This window comes from Schistocerca americana, chromosome 6 (genome assembly GCF_021461395.2).
Source record: "Schistocerca americana isolate TAMUIC-IGC-003095 chromosome 6, iqSchAmer2.1, whole genome shotgun sequence".
Lineage (NCBI taxonomy): Eukaryota > Metazoa > Arthropoda > Insecta > Orthoptera > Acrididae > Schistocerca > Schistocerca americana.
In genome coordinates this window covers 469,143,811-469,169,267 of record NC_060124.1, presented here as the reverse complement: position 1 = coordinate 469,169,267, position 25,457 = coordinate 469,143,811, and the positions used below count along the sequence as shown (strand labels likewise).

General features: G+C 41.5%; 1 protein-coding gene across 1 annotated transcript in view; it reads right to left on the bottom strand.

Annotated features, from left to right (window-relative positions):
* LOC124620213 overlaps positions 1 to 25,457 on the bottom strand; it is a 79,903-nt gene that overhangs the window by 18,827 nt on the left and 35,619 nt on the right. Inside the window, exon 3 of the mRNA XM_047146881.1 lies at positions 21,738 to 21,837. Within this exon, the coding sequence (XP_047002837.1) occupies positions 21,738 to 21,837 (100 nt within the window). The remainder of the gene's footprint in view (positions 1 to 21,737; positions 21,838 to 25,457) is intronic.

Here is a 25,457-nt window from a genome sequence, read left to right as displayed (position 1 = left end):
CCCGCGAAAGGGAAAGGTCCCGAGTTCGAGTCTCGGTCGGGCACACAGTTTTAATCTGCCAGGAAGTTTCAATGGGACTTTGTTTCCATTAGGGATACAGCTGCAAGTAAGGCAATGTCACAAGGCGCACCCCTCATGAAGGTGTTGCTGACTAAACGGTAAAGTCGTATGCTAAAGACTGGTTCCCATAAAAAAATAGCAGCAAGAATCGGAAAGTTAGTGTAGGTTTCTGTTGTTACCGCACTCCCCTCTCCTCCTGCATCGACCGGCCGCCGTGTCACCCTCATCCCACAGGTGTCACTGGATGCGGATATGGAGTGGCATGTGGTCAGTACACTGCTCTCCCGGCTGTATGTCAGGTTAGAAGACTTCTCAATCAAGTAGCTCCTCAAGTTTCCTCAAAAGGGCTGAGAGCACCCCGCTTGCCAATAACGCTCGGCAGATTGAATGGTCACCCATCCAAGTGCTAGCCCAGTCCGACAGCGCTTAACTTCGGTGATCTCACTGGAACTGGTGTTACCACTGTTACTGTGGTGTCACCGCCAGACGCCACACTTGCTAGGTGGTAGCCTTTAAATCGGCCGCGGTCCATTAGTATACGTCGGACCCGCGTGTCGCCACTGTCAGTGATCGCAGACCGAGCGCCACCACATGGCAGGTCTAGAGAGACGTACTAGCACTCGCCCCAGTTGTACAGCCGACTTTGCAAGGAACGGTTCACTGACAAATACGCTCTCATTTGCCGGACGATAGTTAGCATAGCCTTCAGCTACATTTGCTACGACCTAGCAAGGCGCCGTATTCAATTGATATTGAGATTCTATTAATGTATCATCAAGAGCGATGTTCTACAAATGTGGATTAAAGTTAAGTATTCCAGAAGCTACGTACTTTTCTTTATAGCATTCATTACGTATCCGTTTCAGACCTCACGCCAGCCTGCGTGAGTTTAAGCGCGTGCCTTTCGGCTTCCTCTCATTGTGTCTAGGCTGTCTTGTCTAGACACAACAGTTACTGTACTATAGGAAGCATTATATGTGGTAGAGTCAATGAAGGAAAATGAAGCATTAGACAGAATGCAACGCTTTGTGTATAAAAGCATAGCATGTGTAAGTAATATTAATGTTGAATTTATTATTCCTGTAAGCATGGATAACTTTCGTCTAGACATGGTTAGACTGTAAAAGGGCCTAATGATAGCCACTTTAGAGGTAGTAGATGAAGACAGTATTGATAGATCATGTGATGTGAAGAGCTACAATCAAACCGTTGATGTATCAGCATTACCAAAAAATGTGGATCACTTGCGAGGCAGTTATCGGCAGGTAATGGAATGTTTCCTACTATGCTTTAGCGATTTATTTAACACCAAGGGTCCTTTATCAGCTACACCTGCTATCCACTGTGTACCTACAGGCAATAATGTGCCTGTTTACAGGACACTATACCACATAGTGAATCACCTCCAAACCGTACTGGAAGAGTTTATAGATCACGAGTTCGTGCAAGGTATAACAGAGAATAGTGCTACCCCATGAGGTGCAAATATTGTTGTGGTGCCAAAGCAAGTCAACCGATGGTGGCATGAAGTACAGATTGTGCTGTGATTACTGCTACTTGAATGCGAAGACTGTGATGGATATATATTTGATTCCCAAAACTACGGTAATGTTAGACAACCATAGACAGTGCCAGTACTTCAGAACATTAGATCTGAGAAGTGGGTATCACCTGCTACAGGTAACCCCAAGATCGCTTTCAAGCTTCCACGAGGACATTACCAGTACAGATGGATGCCATTAGGGCTGAAAACATGCAGTCGTGTTGCAGAGGTTATTAGATGACGTTCTAGATGGCTTATAGCCGAAAACTTTCATGATGTATTTGGACGATATCATTCTATCCTTGAAAAGATATACTAGAGCATGTGAGATATTTGGAAGACGTATTCAGCAGGCTATTATCTGAACATTTAACGCTTATTATAGGCAAGTGACATTTCGTGCAAACACACATAAAATACTTTGGCCATGTTATTAGTGGGAAAGGTTGTAAGGTGTCAGGCAAATCCAACACCTTTCATGAAAACCCTGACATGATAGCAAATCCGGTAGTATGTCACATAGCTCCGAATAAATCCTGACATTAAATTAACCAAAGTAATATGATCAACGAGTGAGCAAATGGAATATCACAGACTAACATATGAACGCCTAAATGCATGTCATACCTTCCCACCGCGAAACAGACGCAGTTCCGAGGGGAGAAACGAGAACAGAAGCCGACAGCGGAGTCGTGTAGGCCAGGAGGCCCTACGATAAGGGACGGACACCCACGTGGCCAGCCGACCGCCAAGACCACCCCCCACCCATGTCAAAAGATAGAGCCCTCCAGAAGAACAGTATAGATCTTACAATAACACTAAAAGGGCCACACCAGCTGCAAGTTTTAGCGTGAGACTATACGCGTCTCTGTTACGTAACAAACATTTAAAAACAAGCAACACCACGAAAATTATAACTTTTCTCATTGGATAGACAGAATTTTTGTAGGCGGAGCTTAAAGTTGACATTGAGACCCTGATTGGTCAGTTTAAAACACAGCCAGATAGCTATTCTCAAACCAACTTCAGTAAATTGTAGTAAGGAGAAGTTAGAAGGAGTTGCTTCCGAGACGGCGAGGTGTGTGGAGCTGCGCCGCCCACTGCCCCCTGATGCTGCCTAACCAACGACAAGGTAATGAACGCACGTGATGCCGCATAAGATCACATAAGGCTTCGCTCAGAACTGCAGAAGTCTCATCTGTTACACCCCCTTTTTACGTAATACTAGTGTCGATCGTCAATTAAACTTCGTGGTATTCACATTTGCTATTAGAAGTTAAAATCTGACACACAATGATTTTTCTGTTATATATTTATTGAGAAGCCACATCAGCCACTCGAATTTACGACAAGTTAAATAAGTAATTAAAGATAATTGAGGGTCACTGTAGATCATTTTGATAGTTTCCTCTTTTATGAAACTTAATTTAAACCTAGATTCTAGATGTGATATGGCATAGGTCGTCCTTCGATCCATTGTAGAACTTGGAAACCCGTTCAGGGAATATTCGTTCAAATTTTTGCTGAACGCAGTTGGTTTTTATCATCCTGTATTAAAATATTTCCTTTTATCAATAGTGCAATTCATAAACAATGTTTTGTGAGTAGAATAAAAATTCCAATGGTAAACTTAACTACTTTCTCGACGTTATTTTACCAGCTAACTAAAAATAGGAAAGCCTTGAACCCCATTCACTAAATGTAGTTGATATTAAGATTCTTTTACAGGTAGTGACGTGGAGCTGACGCTGAAATCATTAAGTATTTGATTATATCATTGCTAGTCTCACTGAACTCTTCTGAACTCTACATTTCATGTGTGGTCTGGCATCTCCTTACCAGCAACAGTTCCCAGGTTCAAACTAGTCAATTCCCTAAAAACACGCTCAGAGCGTCATTCTGCAAAGGTGGTAGGAAGACACGACTTAGAACAAACAGACACCACACAGAATGTTAGAAAATGGCGACCCTGCCAGGATGGTAAAATACCATGATTGAAGGTCGACCACATGCCCAACTAGGTCAGAAAAATATCCTGTAAAAAATTTTTCGTAACGAGTAATTTTCCTGAAAGGTATAAATAGTCGAATACAGTAGCTGCAGCGATAGATAGTAAGAAAGTATTCAGTAGAAAGTGAGACATTCTAGCAGAGACAATAGCATAATTAAGTTAGGAATTTTAATATTGTTAGAATTAAGTTTTCTCTCCAATGCAAGCACAGAGGTGGCGGATACTTCGTTGACAAGTTGGTTCTGACACAACAAGTAAGTGAATGGATTGTCAGTCTTGGGTATAATAAGTGTAAAGCCGCGTTTGCAAAACGTTTATGAAACGCGTGAGGTCGTATGAGCGCATGTTAACGCGAATTAGGGTGCGTGTATTGCTTTTAAAACAGAAAATAAGGGAATCTGAAAGATTAGCAATGGCAGATCGAGACCTTGACCGAATTGTGGTAGAGACTCAGCATGAAGACGGACAGAGAATAGAGGACAGTACAACAGACGATGCAGTATCGCGAGAAATAGGACAGATCACGCACCATAACGAGGATAATGTACGCCAAGGCACAGAAGACGTAGGTCAGCATACGACAGAGGAGCAAGAAAGTAGAGAGACAGTCGATGAGGATTCGAACTTGCATCTTGAATACGTAGAACCCATAGTACAAGTAATCAGAGCTCCCTCACAACAGAGTACAAGGAATTCGAGTAGAAACGGGTCACCGCACACTTCAATGCAATCGGTTGCAAACCAACACTTGGGCAAAAATACAGAGCGTAGGACGTCGGAAGAAAAGGGCTCTGAGCACTATGGGACTTAACATCTGAGGTCATCAGTCCCCTAGAACTTAGAACTATTTAAACCTAACTAACTTAAGGACATCACACACATCCATGCCCGATGCAGGATTCGAACCTGCGACCGTAGCGGTCGCGCGGTTCCACACTGAAGCGCCTTGAACCGCGTGGTCACACTGGCCGGCGCGTCGGAAGAAAACGCAATAGGACACACCAATCTAGCAGAATTATTACAACGAATGACGGAAACCATGACAAGGCAAAATAAAGAAATAGCGAACCAAATTCAAATTCAGAATGCAGAAACCACGAGACAAATGCGTGAGATTAAAGAACAAAACAAAAAAAATTCAGTTACACCTAAGTCATATTGAAGACGAGGCAAAAGAATCTAGAGAAGTGATAGGAAACTTAATAACAGGTCACAATCAATTGAAAGCAGACATTGACAAGTTACAAGTGGACATACAAACATTGCGTAATGACACTCAGGACGAGATCAAAACATTACGTAACAACACCCAGGGAGAAGTCAAGAAACTAGAGAAACAGATAAACGTAATTACTAGACAATCAGCAGGTACATCGCGTGAAATTGTTGAAAACAGTGTGTTATACAAACGTATCACAAAAGCAGCGCTGAAAAGATATGATAACCGCTTAGTCAAAATAGAAGCGCAAACGAAGCAACAATTTCAGAAATTGCTAACAGAGTTGTTGCAAATCATTGAAGAGCGTAGTGAACAGGACCGAACAAGCACTGAGTCTGCAACCACATCCGTATCTGTAACAGCACCGGAAAAACAAGCAATTAACGAAGATATCATGCATTTGCAATTCCAGTCACAGACGGAAAGTAACATATGTGAAATCAAACAGCCTGCACAGCAACAAACACGTTTCGAAGTTCTTGATGAACAAACGGCACCACAAACACATGGGGAACCACAAATGTATGTTTCAAGACAGTTTCGATCGTGCAATGAAGCGGCAAGGTTAGCCAGACAAGATACCGAACCAATACGTGACAATGGAAAGCCAGGTCGCGAAGAGTACAGTGCAATGCATTCAGCTACACGTTCACAACCGATGGAAGAAAATTATTGCGTACCACTCCAACGATATCATGCAAGGGTAGGCGAAAGTTACAGTGGACAATATCCAATGGCTCTACCACAACCGGAAAGAACGAAGGGAGGAATGATCAGAAACAAAAGTGGCGGAGAATCGCGAATTTCATATGGAACCATGACGAAATACGATAACGATAATTTCCTCACAGTCAGAAAATTTCAACACTTTCGAGAAGGAAACTCATTACATCCACGAACTTTTATTCATCAATTCCGAGTAGGATTACCAAAACACTGGACGCTAGCACACAAATTAGACTTTGTATGTGCACACATGCCAGGAACAGTCGCAGAAACCATGGAGAATGTTGCAACGACATGCCGATCGTACGAAGATTTCAGAGACAAGTTTCTCTCACGATATTGGTCCAGCGAAGCACAGATCAGAGTGAAGTACGAATTATTACAGAACCCATATTTTGAAGATTCAGGAGAGAAGATTCCCGTGAAATTTTTCGAAGTAATGGCAAAGAAAAATCAATTCTTAGATGTACCATACAGTGACGGAGAGTTGATTAAATTATGCGCCATGAAGTTAGCATTGAAATACCAGAAATCATTAGTAGATCGCGGAGGGAATGACGTCGAAACATTTAAAAGAATTCTAAGGGAACTAGAGTTTGTATTTTCGGAAGATGACGCAAGAAAAAGACGAAGCGCACGTGAAAACGAAAGCAAAAATCAGTGGAATCCACAAGACACAGTACGGAGAAACAATAATGACGAACCACGTCATAACTTTGCACCAAGAAACGGTAACAGATTTCAACAAAAAACCGGTTATGGATTTAGAAGAGAATATGGCAATAACTATAATTCATCCAGGAACGGCAACAACTATTACACAGGGAATAATGACAACCGGAACGGGTATTGAAGAACCAATAGACCGACAAATTATCAACAAAGAAACCAATATCAACAAGCTGAACAAGAAAAGAGAATACAGGTAGAAGAGGTGGAGGTAAGACCACCAAATCCCGAATAACGTTCGAATTGACAGCTAAGCGCCCAAGCCAAAGAGAATGACGCACCGACCCAGGATAATTACAGCACCTTGAACAGAGAAGTAAATACCTTATGACGAGAAGAGAAAAAGGAAGAAACAAAACCGCAGGGATCAGATGAAAACGAAGACAGGCAAATAACAATATCGTGGTGGGACGAAATTAATTGGGAGAATACTGACGAGGAAGATGAATCACCAGAGGCATGCACAACGAATGTAGGAGTAAAGGATTAAGTAATGAGTATTGCAGAGCTATTTGAGATGGAAACCAGGGAAAGCGAATTCAATGAGGATAATGCGCAGTCGGCAGAAGTTGAAAATAAGTGACGAGTGGGCACACAACCCAAAGTATATAATGAAGGAAGTTATGAAGTGATAATTACAGCATTTAGATGCGATTATGTGGAAGTAGCGACGAAGAAGGAGAAGATAGACGAAGGTGAGGAAAAAGTAGAGGATGTTGTAGAAAGCGTAAATGTAGGAAGAAATAGAGAAGAGGAAATAAAAGACAGAGAAGTAGCAGTCGACGCTTATCCTACAGAAAGTTCGAATTCACAAGGGAAAGTCCTGAAAAGACTCATGTATGATTCAGTGGAGGTTTCGTTGATGCAAGAAGAAGAAGAAGAACAGAACCAACCCTTTCAAATTCAACTAATTGTGAAGGCCATTGTAAAACAGATCCCAGCCAACATTGTAATTGATAGCGGAAGTGAACTGACCGCAATCTCAGAGAATTTATTCACGCAGTGTAATGCCAATGAGGAATTGCCAATTCTGAAAATACGTAAGATTAAAGTAAGAGGTCCTATTAGAAACAATGCTGCGGAAGTTACGAGGCAAACAAGGTTAACTCTTTCGGGCGAAGGTCAAAAGGTCGAAGTCAACTTCGTGATTATACCTAAGCTAACTGTAGAGTTGATTACAGGTGCAGATTTTTTAAATGAGAGACGAGCGATAATAGATATGGTGAAAGGTAGCATAACATTTGGGAATGTCACACTTCTCTAAAATTAGAAGAAATACCAGTTATAAAGAAACAATTAAGAATGATGTGAGTTAAAGAGGATGAAGAATTAGAATGGTATGCACAAAAGGGAGAATCGCGTCAACTCATGTTAGAAGTCCGTAAAGAAATCGACGAAAAATTGCAAGAAGTTCAAGGTATTTTGGAACACAGTAAAAGAGAATTAGAGGGTATTTTACGAGATAAAGCAGAGGTATTTTTACCTAAGACTGGCAGTATTAAACACTTTCAGTACAAGTTTGAAGTAAAACAGCACAAACCATTTAGAGTGCCACCCTATACAATCCCATTGAGATATAGGAATAAAGTATTCCAGGAGATATCTAAAATGTTAGATGATGATATTATTGAACCAGCTACCTCCACATATAACAGTCCGCTCCATATTGTACAAAAACGAGGTGGGAGCATCAGATTAGTGCTTGATTCCAGACAGATCAACACAATCATAATCACCGAGACGGATCGCCCAGAAAAATTAGGGAAATTGATGCAAAAATTCCACAGTGCTACGATATTTTCATCAACTGATTTACGGAGTAGTTTCTGGCAAATAGAATTGGCCTCAGAATGTAGAAAATTTACAGCATTTATCGCATTCGGTAGATGTTACCAGTTAAAACGATTCCCATTTGGTTTAAACATATCATCAGCAGCTTTTATTAGGGGATTTAATACTATACTCAGTCCTGAAATTTTACAAAAAATTACATGTTATGTTTATGATGTGATTGTAGCAGAACCCTCTTGGGAACATCACAACGACACATTAAATCAGTTTTTACAGATCATGAAAGAGCATGGGGTCACAGTAAATATAACAAAATTTCTAGGACACATAATTTCAGAGAAAGGGGTAATGCCCGACCCAGAAAAACTAACAGCAATCAAAGAATTCTGTACTCCATGTAATACGAAAACTCTCAGAGTATTTCTAGGTCTCATCGGATCCTATAAAAAATTTATTTGGATCGACTCTCTCGCAACACCACACCTATGTGCATTGACTGGAAAAACACGCCATGGGTATGAAATCAGCAAGCCAATGAAGAATTTTTAAAAGTGAAAAACGCACTAACAACAGCACCGATTTTAGCACATCCTGATCTAACACAAAATTTTTGTATGGCCACTGATAGCGCGAATACAGGTTTAGAAGTTTTTTTATTCCAAGAATACGAACAGGCAGGGCTAAGATCATATAGAACAATTGCATTTGCCAGTCGTGTACTCACAAAAAGCGAGAAAAACTATTCAGTCACGGAGCTGGAAGCATTGGCCATTGTATGGGGCTTCCAACGTTTTCGATACTTCCTATTCGGAAGAAAAACAAATGTATACACTGACCACAAAGCATTAGAATTACTGTTATCCGCAAAACTAACTCATGGGAGGTTAGCCAGATGGATGTTAATACTACAAGAATTTGACTTCACTATTACACACATACCAGGACCAGGGAATGTATTAGCAGATGCTTTATCACGATGTCCACAGGGTGCATCCAATAACATAGGTTTGGAAGCAGCAGAAGACCAGTTTACAATGTACTATATGAAACAAGTACCTTTCGAAAACTTCATTACGACAGCATTGAGAAATATAGGCAAAGAACAGCACAAGGATCCCGAAATACTAGGAATCAAACACAAGTGGAGAAGTAGGGATTTTCCAGACATTCGACAGCACTATCTCCTAAAAAATAATGTTTTATTTTTTAGATGAAATGTTGCAATGCTTAATTTATATCCCAGATGAACTAGTTAATAAGTACATATGGTACATGCATTTAAAAAAAAACGCCACTTTGGACCAAAGAAATGCTTTTTAAAAATAAAGCAAACAAGCCATTTTCCTAATATCTAAAGACGAATTAGAACAGTATCAGTCATATGCAAAAAATGTATGAGGGCTAAACACGTCACTTTCCAAACCAAACCACCTATGTTTCCAATAATCCCTAAAAAACTAAACAAATAGCTGCAACGGATTTGGTGGGGCCCCTCCCACGCACGAAAAAGGGATATACGTTCATATTTGTCGTTTTGGAACTTACTACTAAACATGTTACCTTGACACCATTAAAATGGGCAACAGGTCTTACTATACGTAAAGCACTTAGACAAGATTTTCTCAGACAAGTAGGTCGAGTAGAACGAATAATTTTGGATAATGGCCCACAATACAAATCGATGCAGTGGCAGAACACGTTAAAACAACACAAAATAAAACCCATCTACTTACCTAAGTACAAACCTAGCGTAAATCCAGCAGAAAAATCTATGAAGGACACAGGCACTTAATGCCGATTATATGTAGGCAAAAGACACAACACTTGGGATATATACCTTAAAGATTTTCAAGAAGTAATAAATGAAATGTCATATAGCACTACACTACTACGTCCAATCACTGCAGTTAAAAATATTGAACCCCCAAACATAACCAGAGAAAATGTTAGATTTCCTATTGTACCACACAGACAGAACAAATAAGTCATAGCAACAGCACTCTCCAACATCAGAAAGGCAGCCATTAAAAGAAAAGAAAGAGGAGATAGAACAGCAATTAAAAGAACATTCTCAGTACGCCAGAAAGTATTTGTAAAAACACACCATCTCTCCATCAAACAGAAAAACAAAATACATAAGTTTTACACAGCATACAAAGGACTGGTCATAATTAGCCGAATTGCTCATGATAATGCAATAGAACTAATGAACCCAAAAACAGTCTAAACCTTAGGACTTCACCATGTGAGCCATATCAAAAAGTTTGAAGATTAATTTTATTACTGGTAAATGATCAGCACAATATTTCAAGTTTATGTTGCAGATAAGATCGTCAGGAGAAAGAAGAATGAAGAGAGAGGAAGGTGGGAAAAAAAGTAGTTTCAATAAAAACAAAAACAAAAATAACACCAATAGTAGCATAGATTAAGGTGAAGGGATAAAGTGTAGATAGTCTAACAGCATGAAATACTAAAATGCTATACACCACAACACTACATAAAAATAAAAAACCAATTTGAGGATTCTTGTAGAAGTTAAGACTCAAAATATCTTAGAATTGTAACATGGAAAGGGCGCCGAAATTTGTAACTTTTTAAGATGGTGTAAAACAATGTAGGTACTAGATATATGTTAGATGATTATAAGTAAAACTTTTTGTAAGAACCATTGTAAAAACTCCAGCAAGAACCAGATGCAAAGACCCACAAGTTGCGACGAGAGAAGTATCAAGAAAGGAAAGACGTAATTAGTAAGACATGATTCCTACAAGGCAGAACTGTCAAGAGAAGGGAAAGGACAGTGAGACCAACAAAGGACACTTGTATCCGAAGTCGGCAGTAAATCTACAGCTAAGGTGAACCCTGCTTGGGCAAGCCACCACTGGCAAAAAATATGTGTAAAAGTCACACTACTGCTATTAAACACCATGCTGATACACGAAACTGAAGAAAACTTCCACAAAGTAGAAATGGCACGTTCAAACAATTTATCAAACTGTTACTAAGAAGAGAACTTCAAAGCGACTAGTTATCAATAAATATTCCCATATCCTGCCCAGAGAAGAACCAAGAATCAAGTAAGAAGCAGAGAAAAAGCAGGAAGAACAGAAGTTGAAGATTCGTAAGATTGAGACCAAGAAAGAAGATGGGTGAAGAATAGATGACATGCCTTCCCAAATCTCTATCCTATTGTAAACTAGTCGTCTGCGAAGTATTACAACGAAAAACAACCGCTTTCAGCGACATACAACGATGACTTTCACGCATACAAAGCCAGTAATCCACGAGATTCTGCACTCACAGCTCCATTCCACTATGGGACGTCCACAACAGCAATACGCCGTTGCAAAGCCAACAAGGAACGAGGAACAAAGCTGTGCATCAAACACTTGCCCATATCCATCTCGCTCAAGTCCATCAACTTCGTGCAAAAACATTTGTCAACCTCATGCATAAACATTCATAGGATAATGAAAATGTGCGAAATCATGTGATGTAGGAATTGTGCAAAAGACATGTGTGAAAAACTAAATAAGTAAAGCACACCAGACAGCTAATAAACTACAAAATAACAGTCATTGACAATGGACTTAAGTAAAAATAGACTATCGATAAAAATAAGTCATTAGTTCTGAAATGGACAGCGTATAAAGAACAAAAGTAAGGCACAATAAACACTAAAACTATATGCTACTTATTTCCTCCTCATAAAAATAAAAGAATAACTATATTTTACTTATTTTCTCCTTATAAAAGCAAAGAATAAAAAATTATCTTGTTGGATGCTACTGTTTTATTGTCTCAGGACGAATACCATGATAAAATGTACAATTTATTGAGTGATAGCATGTACCGGAAGATCAGCAGGGATCTCACTAATCGAGTGGCGAAGAAAACTGTTTCGCTTCTGAATGATTCTCCCTTTCCACCAGAAGTTGTTCGGAGATTGAAACCAAGTGGTCCAGTGCTTCCTAGACTTCATGGACTACCAAAGGTCCATAAGAAAGATGTTCCTCTACGCCCCACAGTGAGTAACGTAGGCTCTCCGACCTATGACGTTGACAAACATGTGGCATCATTGTTGAGGTCTGTTGTGGGAAAATGTACTAACCACATAAGAAACTCGGCTGACTTCATTAGTAAACTGAAATCATTGAAAATGAACCCGTCTGATATATTAGTTAGTTTTGATGTGGTGGCTTTATTTACAAAGGTTCCCCTTCCAGAATCTCTACAACGTATTGAAAGAAGTTTTGACAAAGAGATTTCAGCTTTATTTAAACATGTTCTGACCACATATTTCTTATTTAACAACGAATTTTTTGAACAGATGGACACAGTTGCCATGGGTAGTCCCTTATCCCCTCTGGTGTCCAATTTATTTATGGAGGGCTTCAAGGAGAAGGCGCTTGAATCTGCTGACTTGAAACCCACGATATTCTGGAGGTATGTTGATGACACCTTTGTAGTTTGGCCCCATGGTGAAGACAACTTGCAAGACTTCTTAAGACATCTGAACTCCCTCCACGATCAAATAAAGTTCACAATGGAAATTGAAAAGGAGGGATGCCATCCATTCTTGGATGTTTTGGTTTGGCACAGAGAGGATGGCACTTTGGGACATGAAGTGTATAGGAAGCCGGCGCACACCAATCTGTATTTACGTGCAAATAGCTGCCACCATCCTGCCCAGACAATGAGAGTTCCCCGAACTTTGACTCACAGAGCACATATTTCTGACGAAAGCAGTCTGCAAGATGAACTATCCCACTTAGAAAGAGTGTTTGAAGACAATGGGTACTCTCCACAACAAATACAGAGGGCACTGAAAATGAAACCGAAAGAGGCCACAAAGAAAGCAGAAGAAGATGAAGAAACCTTTAAATCGATGGCCTTCCTGCCATATGTGGGTAGCTTCTCATCAAAAATAGGACGCATTCTCGGCAGACACAAAGTAAAAGTGATTTTTCGTCCTTCACCCAAGACAGCTGCACTCGTGGGCTCCGTCAAAGATGATTTGCTGCTCCGAAAATCTGGAGTTTACAAAATTCCATGTGAATGTGGCCTTTCTTACTTCGGACAAACAACTCATACTGTCGAAGAAAGATGTACAGAACACCGGAGGTACACACGACTTTTACAACCTAACAAGTCGGCAGTGGCAAAGCACTGTATTGATAATGGTCACAGTATGTTGTATGACAACGTCGAAATTTTGGCAGCTTTTGGGACTCGATAGTAAAGGAGGCAACTGAAATTCGCTTGACGACGAATTTAATTAATAGAGATAGTGGTTTCAATCTTGATAAATCTTGGAATCCGGCACTTGCTGTAATAAATTCGCAAAGACGTCGTCACAGAGCAGCTCACAATAATATATCGATATGCCAACACAGATCAAATGCGGAGTCATAGATACAACTCACGCATTATGCACGTCTCTGCCGCCAACCAACGTCTCTGGCGCATTTGCATCTGTGGCCGCATGCGCAGTCGCACGATACAACAGTATAAAGGGACGAAGCGAGCACTGGAGCGGCAGTCTTGCGGCTCACTCTGAAGATGGCTGAACGGTATACAGCCGAAACTTAATGGAACAGTCTTTGCGCCGCCAAAACCTGAAGATTCACATCTTGTTGGATGTTTTCCCTTTTTTAAAACATTTGTACCATTTGTTAGGATAATATCTCAATACTTATGTATGTATATTTCTTTGTCAAAGCAATTCTTGGAAATAATTCTTATATGTTAGTGTAACAATTTTGAAATGAGCGTCTAGAAACAAAAACATTTTACTTGTACATGATATTTAGAAAATGTTTTAGGAATAGGTTTTACTTAATTAGTACATTTATAAAAAAAATATTTCTAAGAAAATGGATGTGAAACACTCCTCACTTTCGATAACAAACTTCTTAAAAAAACAGACTTCACACTTAAATAAACAAATAAAATAATTAAAAATTAATAATGATAATAAATTAAAAATATTCTTCCCTTGTCAATATAATTATATTTTTGAGAGTAATGTGGAAGAATATAAAAATATAAATTAGTAATACAAACTAGCATAGAACTAGAATAACGTGGCTGAACAGTAGGCAACAAAATTTAGATAAAGGAATAATTTTTGACTGACTTAGACAACGAGTCAATCATTGCCTAGCTTCAGTGCAAAAATTAAGTTTGAAAGGTGGTGATATGTAAGGTATCAGGCAAATCCAACACTTTCTATGAAAACCCTGACATGATAGCAAATCTGGCAGTATGTCACATAGCTCCAAATAAATCCTGAAATTAAATTAACCAAAGTAATACGACAACGAGTGAGCAAATGGAATACCAGAGACTAATACGAGAACGCCTAACTGCATGTCATACCTTCCCACCATGAAACAGACGCAGTTCCGAGGGGAGAAACGAGAACAGAACCCGACAGCAGAGTCGTGTAGGCTAGGAGGCCCTACGGTAAGGGACGGACACCCACGTCGCCAGTCGACCGCCAAGACCACCCCCCACCCATGTTAAAAGGGCCACACCAGCTGCAAGTTTTAGCGTAAGACTATACGCCTCTCTATTATGTAGGAAACATTAAAAAAAAAGCAACACCACGAAAAGTATAACGTTTCTCATTGGATAGACAGAATTTTTGTAAGTGGAGCTTAAGGTTAACATTGAGACCCTGATTGGTTGAAAACACAGCCAGATAGCTTTTCTTGAACCAACTTCGGTAAATTGTAGTAAGGAGAAGTTAGAAAGAGTTGCTTCCGTGACACTGAGGTGTGTGGAGCTGCGCCGCCCACTGCCCCCTGATGCTGCCTAACCAACGACACGGTAATGAACACATGTGATGCCGCATAAGAGCACATAAGGCTTCACACAGAACTGCAGAGGTCTCATCTGTTACACCCCCTTTTTACGTAGTACTAGTGTCGACCGTCAATTAAACTTCGTGGTATTCACATTTGCTATTGGAAGTTAAAATCTGAAACGCGATGATTTTTCTGTTATATATTTATTGAGAAGCCACATCACCCACTGTAATTTACAACAAGTTAAATAAGTAATTAAAGATAATTGAGGGTCACTGTAGACCATTTTAATAGTTTTCTCTTTTATGAAACTTAATATAAACCTAGATTCTAGATGTGAAATGGCATAGACCATCTTTCGATCCATTGTAGAACTTGGAAACCCGTTCAGGGAATATTCGTTCACATTTTTGTTGAACACAGTTCCTGTATTAAAATATTTCCATTTATCAATAGTGCAATTCATAAACACTGTTTTGGGAGTAGAATAAAAATTCCAATGGTAAACTTAACTACTTTCTCGACGTTATTTTACCAGCTAACTAAAAATAGGAAAGCCTTGAACCCCTTCCACTAAATGTAGTTAGTATTAAGATTCTTTTACAGGGAGTGCAGCGGAGCTGACGCTAAAATCATTAAGTATTTGATTATATCATTGCTAGTCTCACTGAACTCTTCTGAACTCTACATGTCGTGTGGTCTGGCGTCTCCTTACCAGCAACAGGTCCCATTTTCAAACTAGTCAATTCCCTAAAAAACACGCTGAGAGCGCCGTTGCGCGAAAGTGGTAAGGAGACACGACTTAGAACAAACAGACACCACGCAGAATGTTAGAAGGTGTTCAGACGGAATCTCTTCTATCAGTTTGGTGAAAGAGTATGACATGTTAACCTTTGTATCTGTCAATGCAACGTTCTTCCACTAGTGTTTGAGCTGCAGTTGGTTATGTAGTTGGTGCTTTGTTTATTAAAAATAAATTCTTTATAATTCTTTCTTCCCATGATTAGCGATGAACCGAATTTTAAATGGCGTATGTTTAGCGCAAATTCAAGGTTTGTATGTTATAGGTGTAGTGACCTTCCATACCCTATAGAGGTCGCCAAATTTCGCATAACTGATGAATATTCTGATTTTGTTATTACTTATTCACAGCAAATATTTTTTCTACCCCATTTGTTTACCTAACTACACTGCTAACATAGACAAACAAGTATAATTTTTCAATCAGTGTTCAAACAATGCTAATGGGATTCCTTGCATTTTTATTTTCTCTCAGCCCCTTGGTCTTGTCCAAGGACCTAGGCTTCACTCCCTAATTGTGTTACTTTCTTCTTAATGTGATTTAAAAACAGAAATTTATCAAAGTGAATCTATCAGTGTGGGTAATTATATTGAACTTGATTATACCCTTGTTCATACCTTGCCCTATTTCTTTTATCATTTATACTTGTACTGACTTCAGAGGCCTAAAACGGATCATGTTGCAGTCCCTTTGTCTGAAACATATGAAATGGTACCGAGGGGTTATTTGCATGCAGTTTTATCGTTGTCAAGGAAGACCATGTGGAATGGCTAAATTCTGATCTCATAAGCGTAGCATAGTTGGATCCAGATGACTGTTACCGGGTATTATTTGTTTCTTGTGGTACTTGAGAATTCTATATGATTCGCATAAAACGTTTGATAAATGTTTGAAATAAGAGGAATATAACGTTATTGTCAAATAAATTATGTAATTCAAGTACATAGAAGCGATATCTGTAACATACGCAGTGCTAAATTTCAGCAGCAATAGAAGTGGAAAGCTCACATCAACAAACCTACAGCGTACCAATCGAATGATCCGGTTAGTAACTGTAATTCTGAGAATGAACTGTGCAATTAGGAATCAATTTCATGTGAGCACTAATCAAGTAAATGTGATTATAAGAGAGCTGGAGTTAGAGAAAGGACTGAAGGACATGTACAGGTGGTAAGTGTAAGGTTACAAGAAGCACAGAAATAAGGTTAAACTGAAAACTTTTTTTGTTTGATGTTCCAAATTGAAAGTATTAAGTGAGATTTTTTGTTACGTAATGAGTTGTTTTTAAAAGTATTTTAATTGCGAGGTCCATATGTGAGCATACAGGCCTTCACCACAGGCATCTGGTACAGAGAACAATCAAATAAATGTATACATATCGATGAGTATAAATTAGAACAATTGGTGTACATTATTTTACAGAAATAACGCTACTTACAAACTGCATAAGTCCATATCAAATCATGCTTGTGTCAAGTATGACATCTTTATGATGTTAAAGTTGATGTGGAGCCAGGAAACAGAGAACCCCATGGATATTTAAAATCCAATTATAACCACACATACATCTTCATGATATGGTGAGTTATCTATCGTGTGTATATGTTATAACTGTTAAAATGCTAAAATGGCACATATGTTGGTGGTATTGGTCACTAATGCACAGTATTAAAACTTGGAACTGCTGGTAAGGTAAAGGGTCCTACATTAATGTTTTCATGTTAGCTCTGAGATCATGTCAGGGTGCATTTGTGATTTGCACTCATTATATGTATTCAATACCGTGCTTGGCTAAACATTATATAAGTGTTGAATCTATAATAAGAATAGAATACATCGAGAGATAAACTGTAGAAGAGTGTCATGAACACTCAGTAAGATGAACGAAATAGGATGAATTCTGTTTATCATATAACGAGGTTGTCAACTCAGGCCTGGGTGCAAGGTGAAAGCGACATATCTTGTAAAATTTAGTCAATTTTATTTTCACGCAAATGGAGGAACTGGAATCCCAACATCTTTTGTTAAAACACAGATATGCACCTTACTTTACACCTCTGTCTGTTTACTGAAGACGCTCTCTGGGTTTCTCGACACAAAAGTGTATATCTTTATTCTAGGATATTCAGTAATCATCCTTGATCTCCCATGTGAAGAATAGTAGTTATTTACAGAATTCTTGCTCTCTCTTACATGAGACACAGATTTTATTGTATTACCTCGATCTTGCTCCGTGAGTTGTTCGTGATAGTTTACATATTCTTTCTCATATACTTTTATATGTTCTGATCTTACTATTTGTCCAAGTGTGGTATTCAATACACATAATAAGTAAATATCACAGATGTTTCTAAGTACACTACTGGCCGTTAAAACTGCTACACCAAGAAGAAATGCAGATGTTAAACGGGTATTCATTGGACAAATATATTATACTAGAACTGACATGTGACTACATTTTCACGCAGTTAGGGAGCATAGATCCTGAGAAATCAGTATCCAGAACAACCACCTCTGGCCGTAATAACGGCCTTGATACGCCTGGGAACTGAGTCAAACAGAGCTTGGATGCCGTGTACAGGTACAGCTGCCCATGCAGCTTCAACACGACACCACAGTACATCAAGAGTAGTGACTGGCGTATTCGAACGAGCCAGTTGCTCGGCCACCATTGACCAGACATTTTCAATTGGTGAGAGATATGGAGAATGTGCTGGCCAGGGCAGCAGTCGAACATTTTCTGTATCCAGAAAGGTCCGCACAGGACTTGCAACATGCGGTCGTGCATTATCCTGCTGAAACGTAGGGTTCCGCATGGATCGAATGAAGGGTAGAGCCACGGGTCGTAACATGTCTGAAATTTAACCTCCACTGTTCAAAGTGCCGTCAATGTGAACAAGAGGTGACCGAGACGTGTAACCAATGGCATCCCGTACCATCACGCCGGATGATACGCCAGTATAGCGATGACGAATACGCGCTTCCAATGTGCGTTCACCGCGATGTCGCCAAACACGGATGCGACCATCATGATGCTGTAAACAAACCTGGATTCATCCAAACAAATGACGTTTTGCCATTCGTGCACCCAGGTGCGTCGTTGAGTACACCATCGCAGGTGCTCCTGTCTGTCATGCAGCGTCAAGGGTAACCGCAGCTATGGTCTCCGAGCTGATGGTCCATGCTGCTGCAAACGTCTTCGAAGTGTTCGTGCAGATGGTTGTTGTCTTGTAAACGTCCCCATCTGTTGACTCAGAGATCGAGACGTGGCTGCACTTTCTGTTACAGCCACGCAGATAAGATGACTGTCTCCTCGACTGCTAGTGATACGAGGCCGTTGGGATCCAGCACGGCGTTCCGTATTACCCTCTTGAACCCACCGATTCCATATTCTGCTAACAGTCATTAGATCTCGACCAATGCGAGCAGCAATGTCGCATTACGATAAACCGCAATCACGATAGGCTACAATCCGACCTTTATCAAAGTCGGAAAAGTGATGGTACGCATTTCTCCTCCTTACACGAGGCATCACAACAACGTTTCACCAGGCAACGCCGGTCGACTGCTGTTTGTGTATGAGAAATCGGTTGGAAACTTTGCTCATGTCAGCACGTTGTAGGTGTCGCCACCGGCGCCAAACCTTGTGTGAATGCTCTGAAAAGCTAATCATTTGCATATCACAGCATCTTCTTTCTGTCGGTTAAATGTAGATTCTGTAGCACGTCATCCTCGTGGTGTTGCAATTTTAATGTCCAGTAGTGTATGATCTGAGAGATAACAAGACACCTAAAATACAAGATTGAAAGTCTGACCACCAGATCAATGTTCTCATCACTTGACAGCCATGCCCATGACGACTAAGATGTGTGGCCACTTAGCGCATGAAAGTTATAACATGTACACACGAGAAGCTGCGTACCATGTAGGCGACGCAGACAGTGGACCTTACAGTGGCAACGTAGATATCGTTACAACTAGGTTTTAAGCATCTAGATCTACATGACTTTCAACATCATAAAGATAAGGCTTGTGGTATTATATTTCGATTTATCTCCTTTTATGAGCGTCTGTTATATATTTTGGCAAGACGACAGCAGTTAAGTGCAGACCTGCCGCCTATTTAGCTCATGACCGCACTTTTTAAGATTACGTAAATTGTCTATTATAAACTGTTAGGATGGAGATCGTAGCGTGAGCACAATGTCTGGGGCTTCCATTTTTTGTTAGCGATCATCCAACCACATGTATCTGCTATAGTACTTTAACGTTCCCTCTTTGAGCTCTCTCTCTCGTATGTGTGTGTGTGTGTGTGTGTGTGTGTGTGTGTGTGTGTGTGTGTGTGTTTGTGTTTGTATGTGTGTGTGTGTGTGTGTGTGTGTCACAAGGGAAAATTTCGAAAATACATTACCATTTTCTTTCTACAATTTTTGCCACTCTTACTGATTTGAACAACATTTGTCTCCCCAGACTTTAGTACAGTCGCAAAAGTTCTCGACGTCGTGAGCCCAATAATTATATCTTCAACGTCATCATCATGTAACTGCACTACTAGCCATTAAAATTGCTACACCACGAAGATGACGTGCTACAGACGCGAAATTTAATCGACAGGAAGAAGATGCTGTGATAGGCAAATGATTAGCTTTTCAGAGCACTCACACGAGGCTGGCGCCGGAGGCGACAGCTAAAACGTGCTGACGTGAGGAAAGTTTCCAACCGATATGTCATACACAAACAGCAGTTGACCGGCGTTGCCTGGTGAAACGTTGTTGTGATGCCTCGTTTAAGGAGGAGAAATGCATATCATCACGTTCCGACTTTGAAAAAGGTCGGATTGTAGCCTATCGCGATTGCGGTTTATCGTATCGTAAGATGGCTGCTCGCATTGGTCGAGATCCAATGACTGTTAGCAGAATGTGGAATCGGTGGGTTCAGGAGGGTAATGTGGAACGCCGTGGTTGATCCCAACGGCCTCGTATCACTAGCAGTCGACATGACAGGCATCTTATCCGCATGACTGTAACGGATCGTGCAGCCACGTCTCGATCACCGACTCAACAGATGGGGATGCTTGCAAGACAACAACCATCTGCACGAACAGTTCGACGACGTTTGCAGCAGCATGGACTATCAGCTCGGAGACCATCACTGCGGTTACCCTTGTCGCTGCATCACAGTCAGAAGTATCTGCGATTGTGTACTCAACGACGAACCTGGGTGCTCGAATGCCAAAACGTCATTTTTTCGGATGAATAAAGGTTCTCTTTACAGCATCATGATGGTCGCATCCGCGTTTGGCGACATCGCGGTGAACGCACCCTGGAAGCGCCATTGTGGCGTATCACCCGGCTTGTTGGCATGGGGTGCCATTGGTTACACATCTCGGTCACCTCTTGTTCGCATTGACGGCACTTTGAACAATGGACGTTACATTTAAGATGTGTTACGACCCGTGGCTCTACCCGTCACTCGATCCCTGGGAAACCCTACATTTCAGCAGGATAATGCACGGCCGGATGTTGCAGGTCCTGTACGGGCCTTTCTGGATACAGAAAATGCTCGACTGCTGCCCTGGCCACACAGTCTCCAAATCTCTCACCAATTGAAAACGTCTGGTGAAAGGTGGCTGAGCAACTGGCTGATTACAATACGCCAGTCACTCCTCTTGATGAACTGTGGTATCGTGTTGAAGCTGCATGGGCAGCTGTACCTGTACACGCCATCCAAGCTCTGTTTTACTCAATGTCCAGGCGTATCAAGGCCGTTATTACGGCCAGAGTTGGTGGCTATGGGCACTGATTTCTCAGGATCTGTGCACCCAAACTGCGTGAAGATGTAATCACATGTCAGTTCTAGTATAATATATTTGTCCAATGAATACCCGTTTATCATCTGCATTTCTTCTTGGTGTAGCAATTTTAATGGCCAGTAGTGCATCTTTATCATCATCATCATGTAACTAAATTTCTGATGCTTGCCAGTTGTTTAAGATTACACCATATACCTTAGCTCAGCTCTCACCTAGGCGAGATGAGCCTTACCTGCGGCTGTAGGGCAGCCAGCCCGGGCCATTGGCGGTCCGGCGCGGCCGCAGGGCCACGCGTGGCGTCCACGCGGCGGAGGCATGCGACGGCTCCGTCCCTGAAAGCAGAGAGCACGCTCAGCTGCTGATGATTCAAGTTATAAAGTGCTCGATGACTAAGTAGTATTCTGCTGGGCAGATAATACAAATGTAAATTACGGGATTCATAATTCTGTGTCTAAATTGCCTCAAGAAGACAACAAACGTTTGTTGAAACCAAATTCTCAAATCTTATACTGCCCAATGCAACAAAACACGCATGTGACACATTGGATGTACACTCCTGGAAATTGAAATAAGAACACCGTGAATTCATTGTCCCAGGAAGGGGAAACTTTATTGACACATTCCTGGGGTCAGATACATCACATGATCACACTGACAGAACCACAGGCACATAGACACAGGCAACAGAGCATGCACAATGTCGGCACTAGTACAGTGTATATCCACCTTTCGCAGCAATGCAGGCTGCTATTCTCCCATGGAGACGATCGTAGATATGCTGGATGTAGTCCTGTGGAACGGCTTGCCATGCCATTTCCACCTGGCGCCTCAGTTGGACCAGCGTTCGTGCTGGACGTGCAGACCGCGTGAGACGACGCTTCATCCAGTCCCAAACATGCTCAATGGGGGACAGATCCGGAGATCTTGCTGGCCAGGGTAGTTGACTTACACCTTCTAGAGCACGTTGGGTGGCACGGGATACATGCGGACGTGCATTGTCCTGTTGGAACAGCAAGTTCCCTTGCCGGTCTAGGGATGGTAGAACGATGGGTTCGATGACGGTTTGGATGTACCGTGCACTATTCAGTGTCCCCTCGACGATCAGCAGTGGTGTACGGCCAGTGTAGGAGATCGCTCCCCACACCATGATGCCGGGTGTTGGCCCTGTGTGCCTCGGTCGTATGCAGTCCTGATTGTGGCGCTCACCTGTACGGCGCCAAACACGCATACGACCATCATTGGCACCAAGGCAGAAGCGACTCTCATCGCTGAAGACGACACGTCTCCATTCGTCCCTCCATTCACGCCTGTCGCGACACCACTGGAGGCGGGCTGCAGGATGTTGGGGTGTGAGCGGAAGACGGCCTAACGGTGTGCGGGACCGTAGCCCAGCTTCATGGAGACGGTTGCGAATGGTCCTCGCTGATACCCCAGGAGCAACAGTGTCCCTAATTTGCTGGAAAGTGGCGGTGCAGTCCCCTACGGCACTGCGTAGGATCCTACGGTCTTGGCGTGCATCCGTGCGTCGCTGCGGTCCGTTCCCAGGTCGACGGGCACATGCACCTTCCGCCAACCACTGGCGACAACATCGATGTACTGTGGAGACCTCACGCCCCACGTGTTGAGCAATTCGGCGGTACGTCCACCCGGCCTCCCGCATGCCCACTATACGCCCTCGCTCAAAGTCCGTCAACTGCACATACGGTTCACGTCCACGCTGTCGCGGCATGCTACCAGTGTTAAAGACTGCGATGGAGCTCCATATGCCACGGCAAACTGGCTGACACTGACGGCGGCGGTGCACAAATGCTGCGCAGCTAGCGCCATTCGACGGCCAACACCGCGGTTCCTGGTGTGTCCGCTGTGCCGTGCGTGTGATCATTGCTTGTACAGCTCTCTCGCAGTGTCCGGAGCAAGTATGGTGGGTCTGACACACCGGTGTCAATGTGTTCTTTTTTCCATTTCCAGGAGTGTATATCGGAAAAAGCGATGCAGTTGTGCATCTGAAATTTAATGCTACTAAATTTACCTCAAACGTCCGTTAAAATTGTGGTCACGTGTTGATCATCTTCTTTAAAACCGAGGTCAAATGTTGTTCGCCCTAAATGGGTTTTTCAGCACACCATTCACGACAGTGTTATAACTAAATAAGACAGATAAAGTGGTACGGTCTTTGCTAAAACGTTGAAGAGGTGTAGAATACTATGTATTTCAGCGTCACGTTTTCTGATTTTCATTTATTGCTTTGAGACAGTCGGAGATTGGTAGATGGATTGCTACTGGAGTACTTTTTGAGTATGTTCTTTACTGACGAAGATTTGTGTCATTGTGTAATATTCATACTGCAATCCTCAGAAGATAGCGTCTTACAGTAGGTTCTAAATGTGAATACTGAAGCCGTGTGTAAATGATCTTGGAGGTTTACTGGCACTGACTCACACTGACTGCCATCGTGTGCATCCACGACCATTAAAAAGTTCTAAATAAGGAGGATCTCTGTCCTAGAATTGTGTAAAGGTTTCAATGTGCGCGTATACGCATCTCACTGGGCAGCTCGATTCGTTTTCTCATCAGTAGAATTATTTAGTAACATACTTTGTTATTGCTATGATTTCATTTCGCACACTAAAATAGACAGAAAAAACATTTCTGCATTATCTTGAGTAAGAATTAATTTGTCTGTTATCTACACGTTTACTGTCCTATCGAGTTACCAATTGGTCAGGTGTATAGGTCAAGCACCATAACAGTTTGCAAATACAGCCTTCACTGCAGCCGAACAACACGCGACATGTGCCCATCATCTGCAGGTATACAGGGGACATTGGGGCACGACTGAGAGAGCTAGTTCTAGTCTCATACACTGGCAAACTAGATGAACTCTTGACTCACCTAGTGGTATAGTACCCAATCACGCAGCTCTGAGGTCTAATGTCATTTGCTTTAAGTTGGCTGTAGACACCAGCACTGAGCTTGTTCATTTTGTGTTGTAGCTTGCGGATAACCATCGTCTACCATATCTGTTCAATTGAATAGATGTAGCATGTATTGGAGAACTATATCTGCAAGGCCTACAATTTATGTATGGCTTAAATCTATAAGTATTCTGATGAGATGAGTTTAGGGCGATTAGCTCTCCCGTTTTTCTCCGGATCTCTCGTATTACAGCAGTTTTTCTTTAATCATCCTGACTCCTTTATCGACTGCCTATTCCTCTGGTGTACTTTCCAGTGATTACTGTTATAAATATTAATCCTGCGACGTGCTATCGGTAGTTCAAAGTCCCTGACCGACAAATCTCTAAACATTTCCCTACATTAGTTGATACTAAATTCGGAATATAGACTTTTTCCTGTTCTGGTATGGAGAGAAGACGGTTTGGCCCAAGACAGTGTGAGACGTGGAGACAGAATAACATAGCCTACGCGTCTAGAGAGGCCGTGAGAGGGGGAACGTTTCCTTGTTCCTCGGTCAGTACTGATAGCCAATGGATGTGGGCGCCTCGCACTGATCAGCAGTTACGGTATGAATAAATCCCGGAAGCAACAAGAATCTGTGAAAGTGGACACTCGTTGCGTTATTTACTGGCTCACACAACCCTACTTTGCGCTATGAAAATGTAACTTCTACATCACTCATAGGGCTAATGCTGCCTGCAGCCAACATTCTTGTACCGAAGGTCATAATACGAACGAAAAAGAAGTTAAGGCATTCCAAAAATTACTCAAATGTTTTGATAATGGCAGCAAAGACATTAGAAACGTTGCAGATGAACCAGCAATAACTTTTCATAATGTCAGACATACTATCAACTACATAAGTATGGACTGTGGAAACAAATTATCGAAGGAAGTTTACCATGGCTCTAATTTGGCAATGATAACGTCTTGTGATCGAACTAAGACAGAGAAGTTGTGAAAAGGTCTTAACTCCAAAAAGTGTTCAGAATATC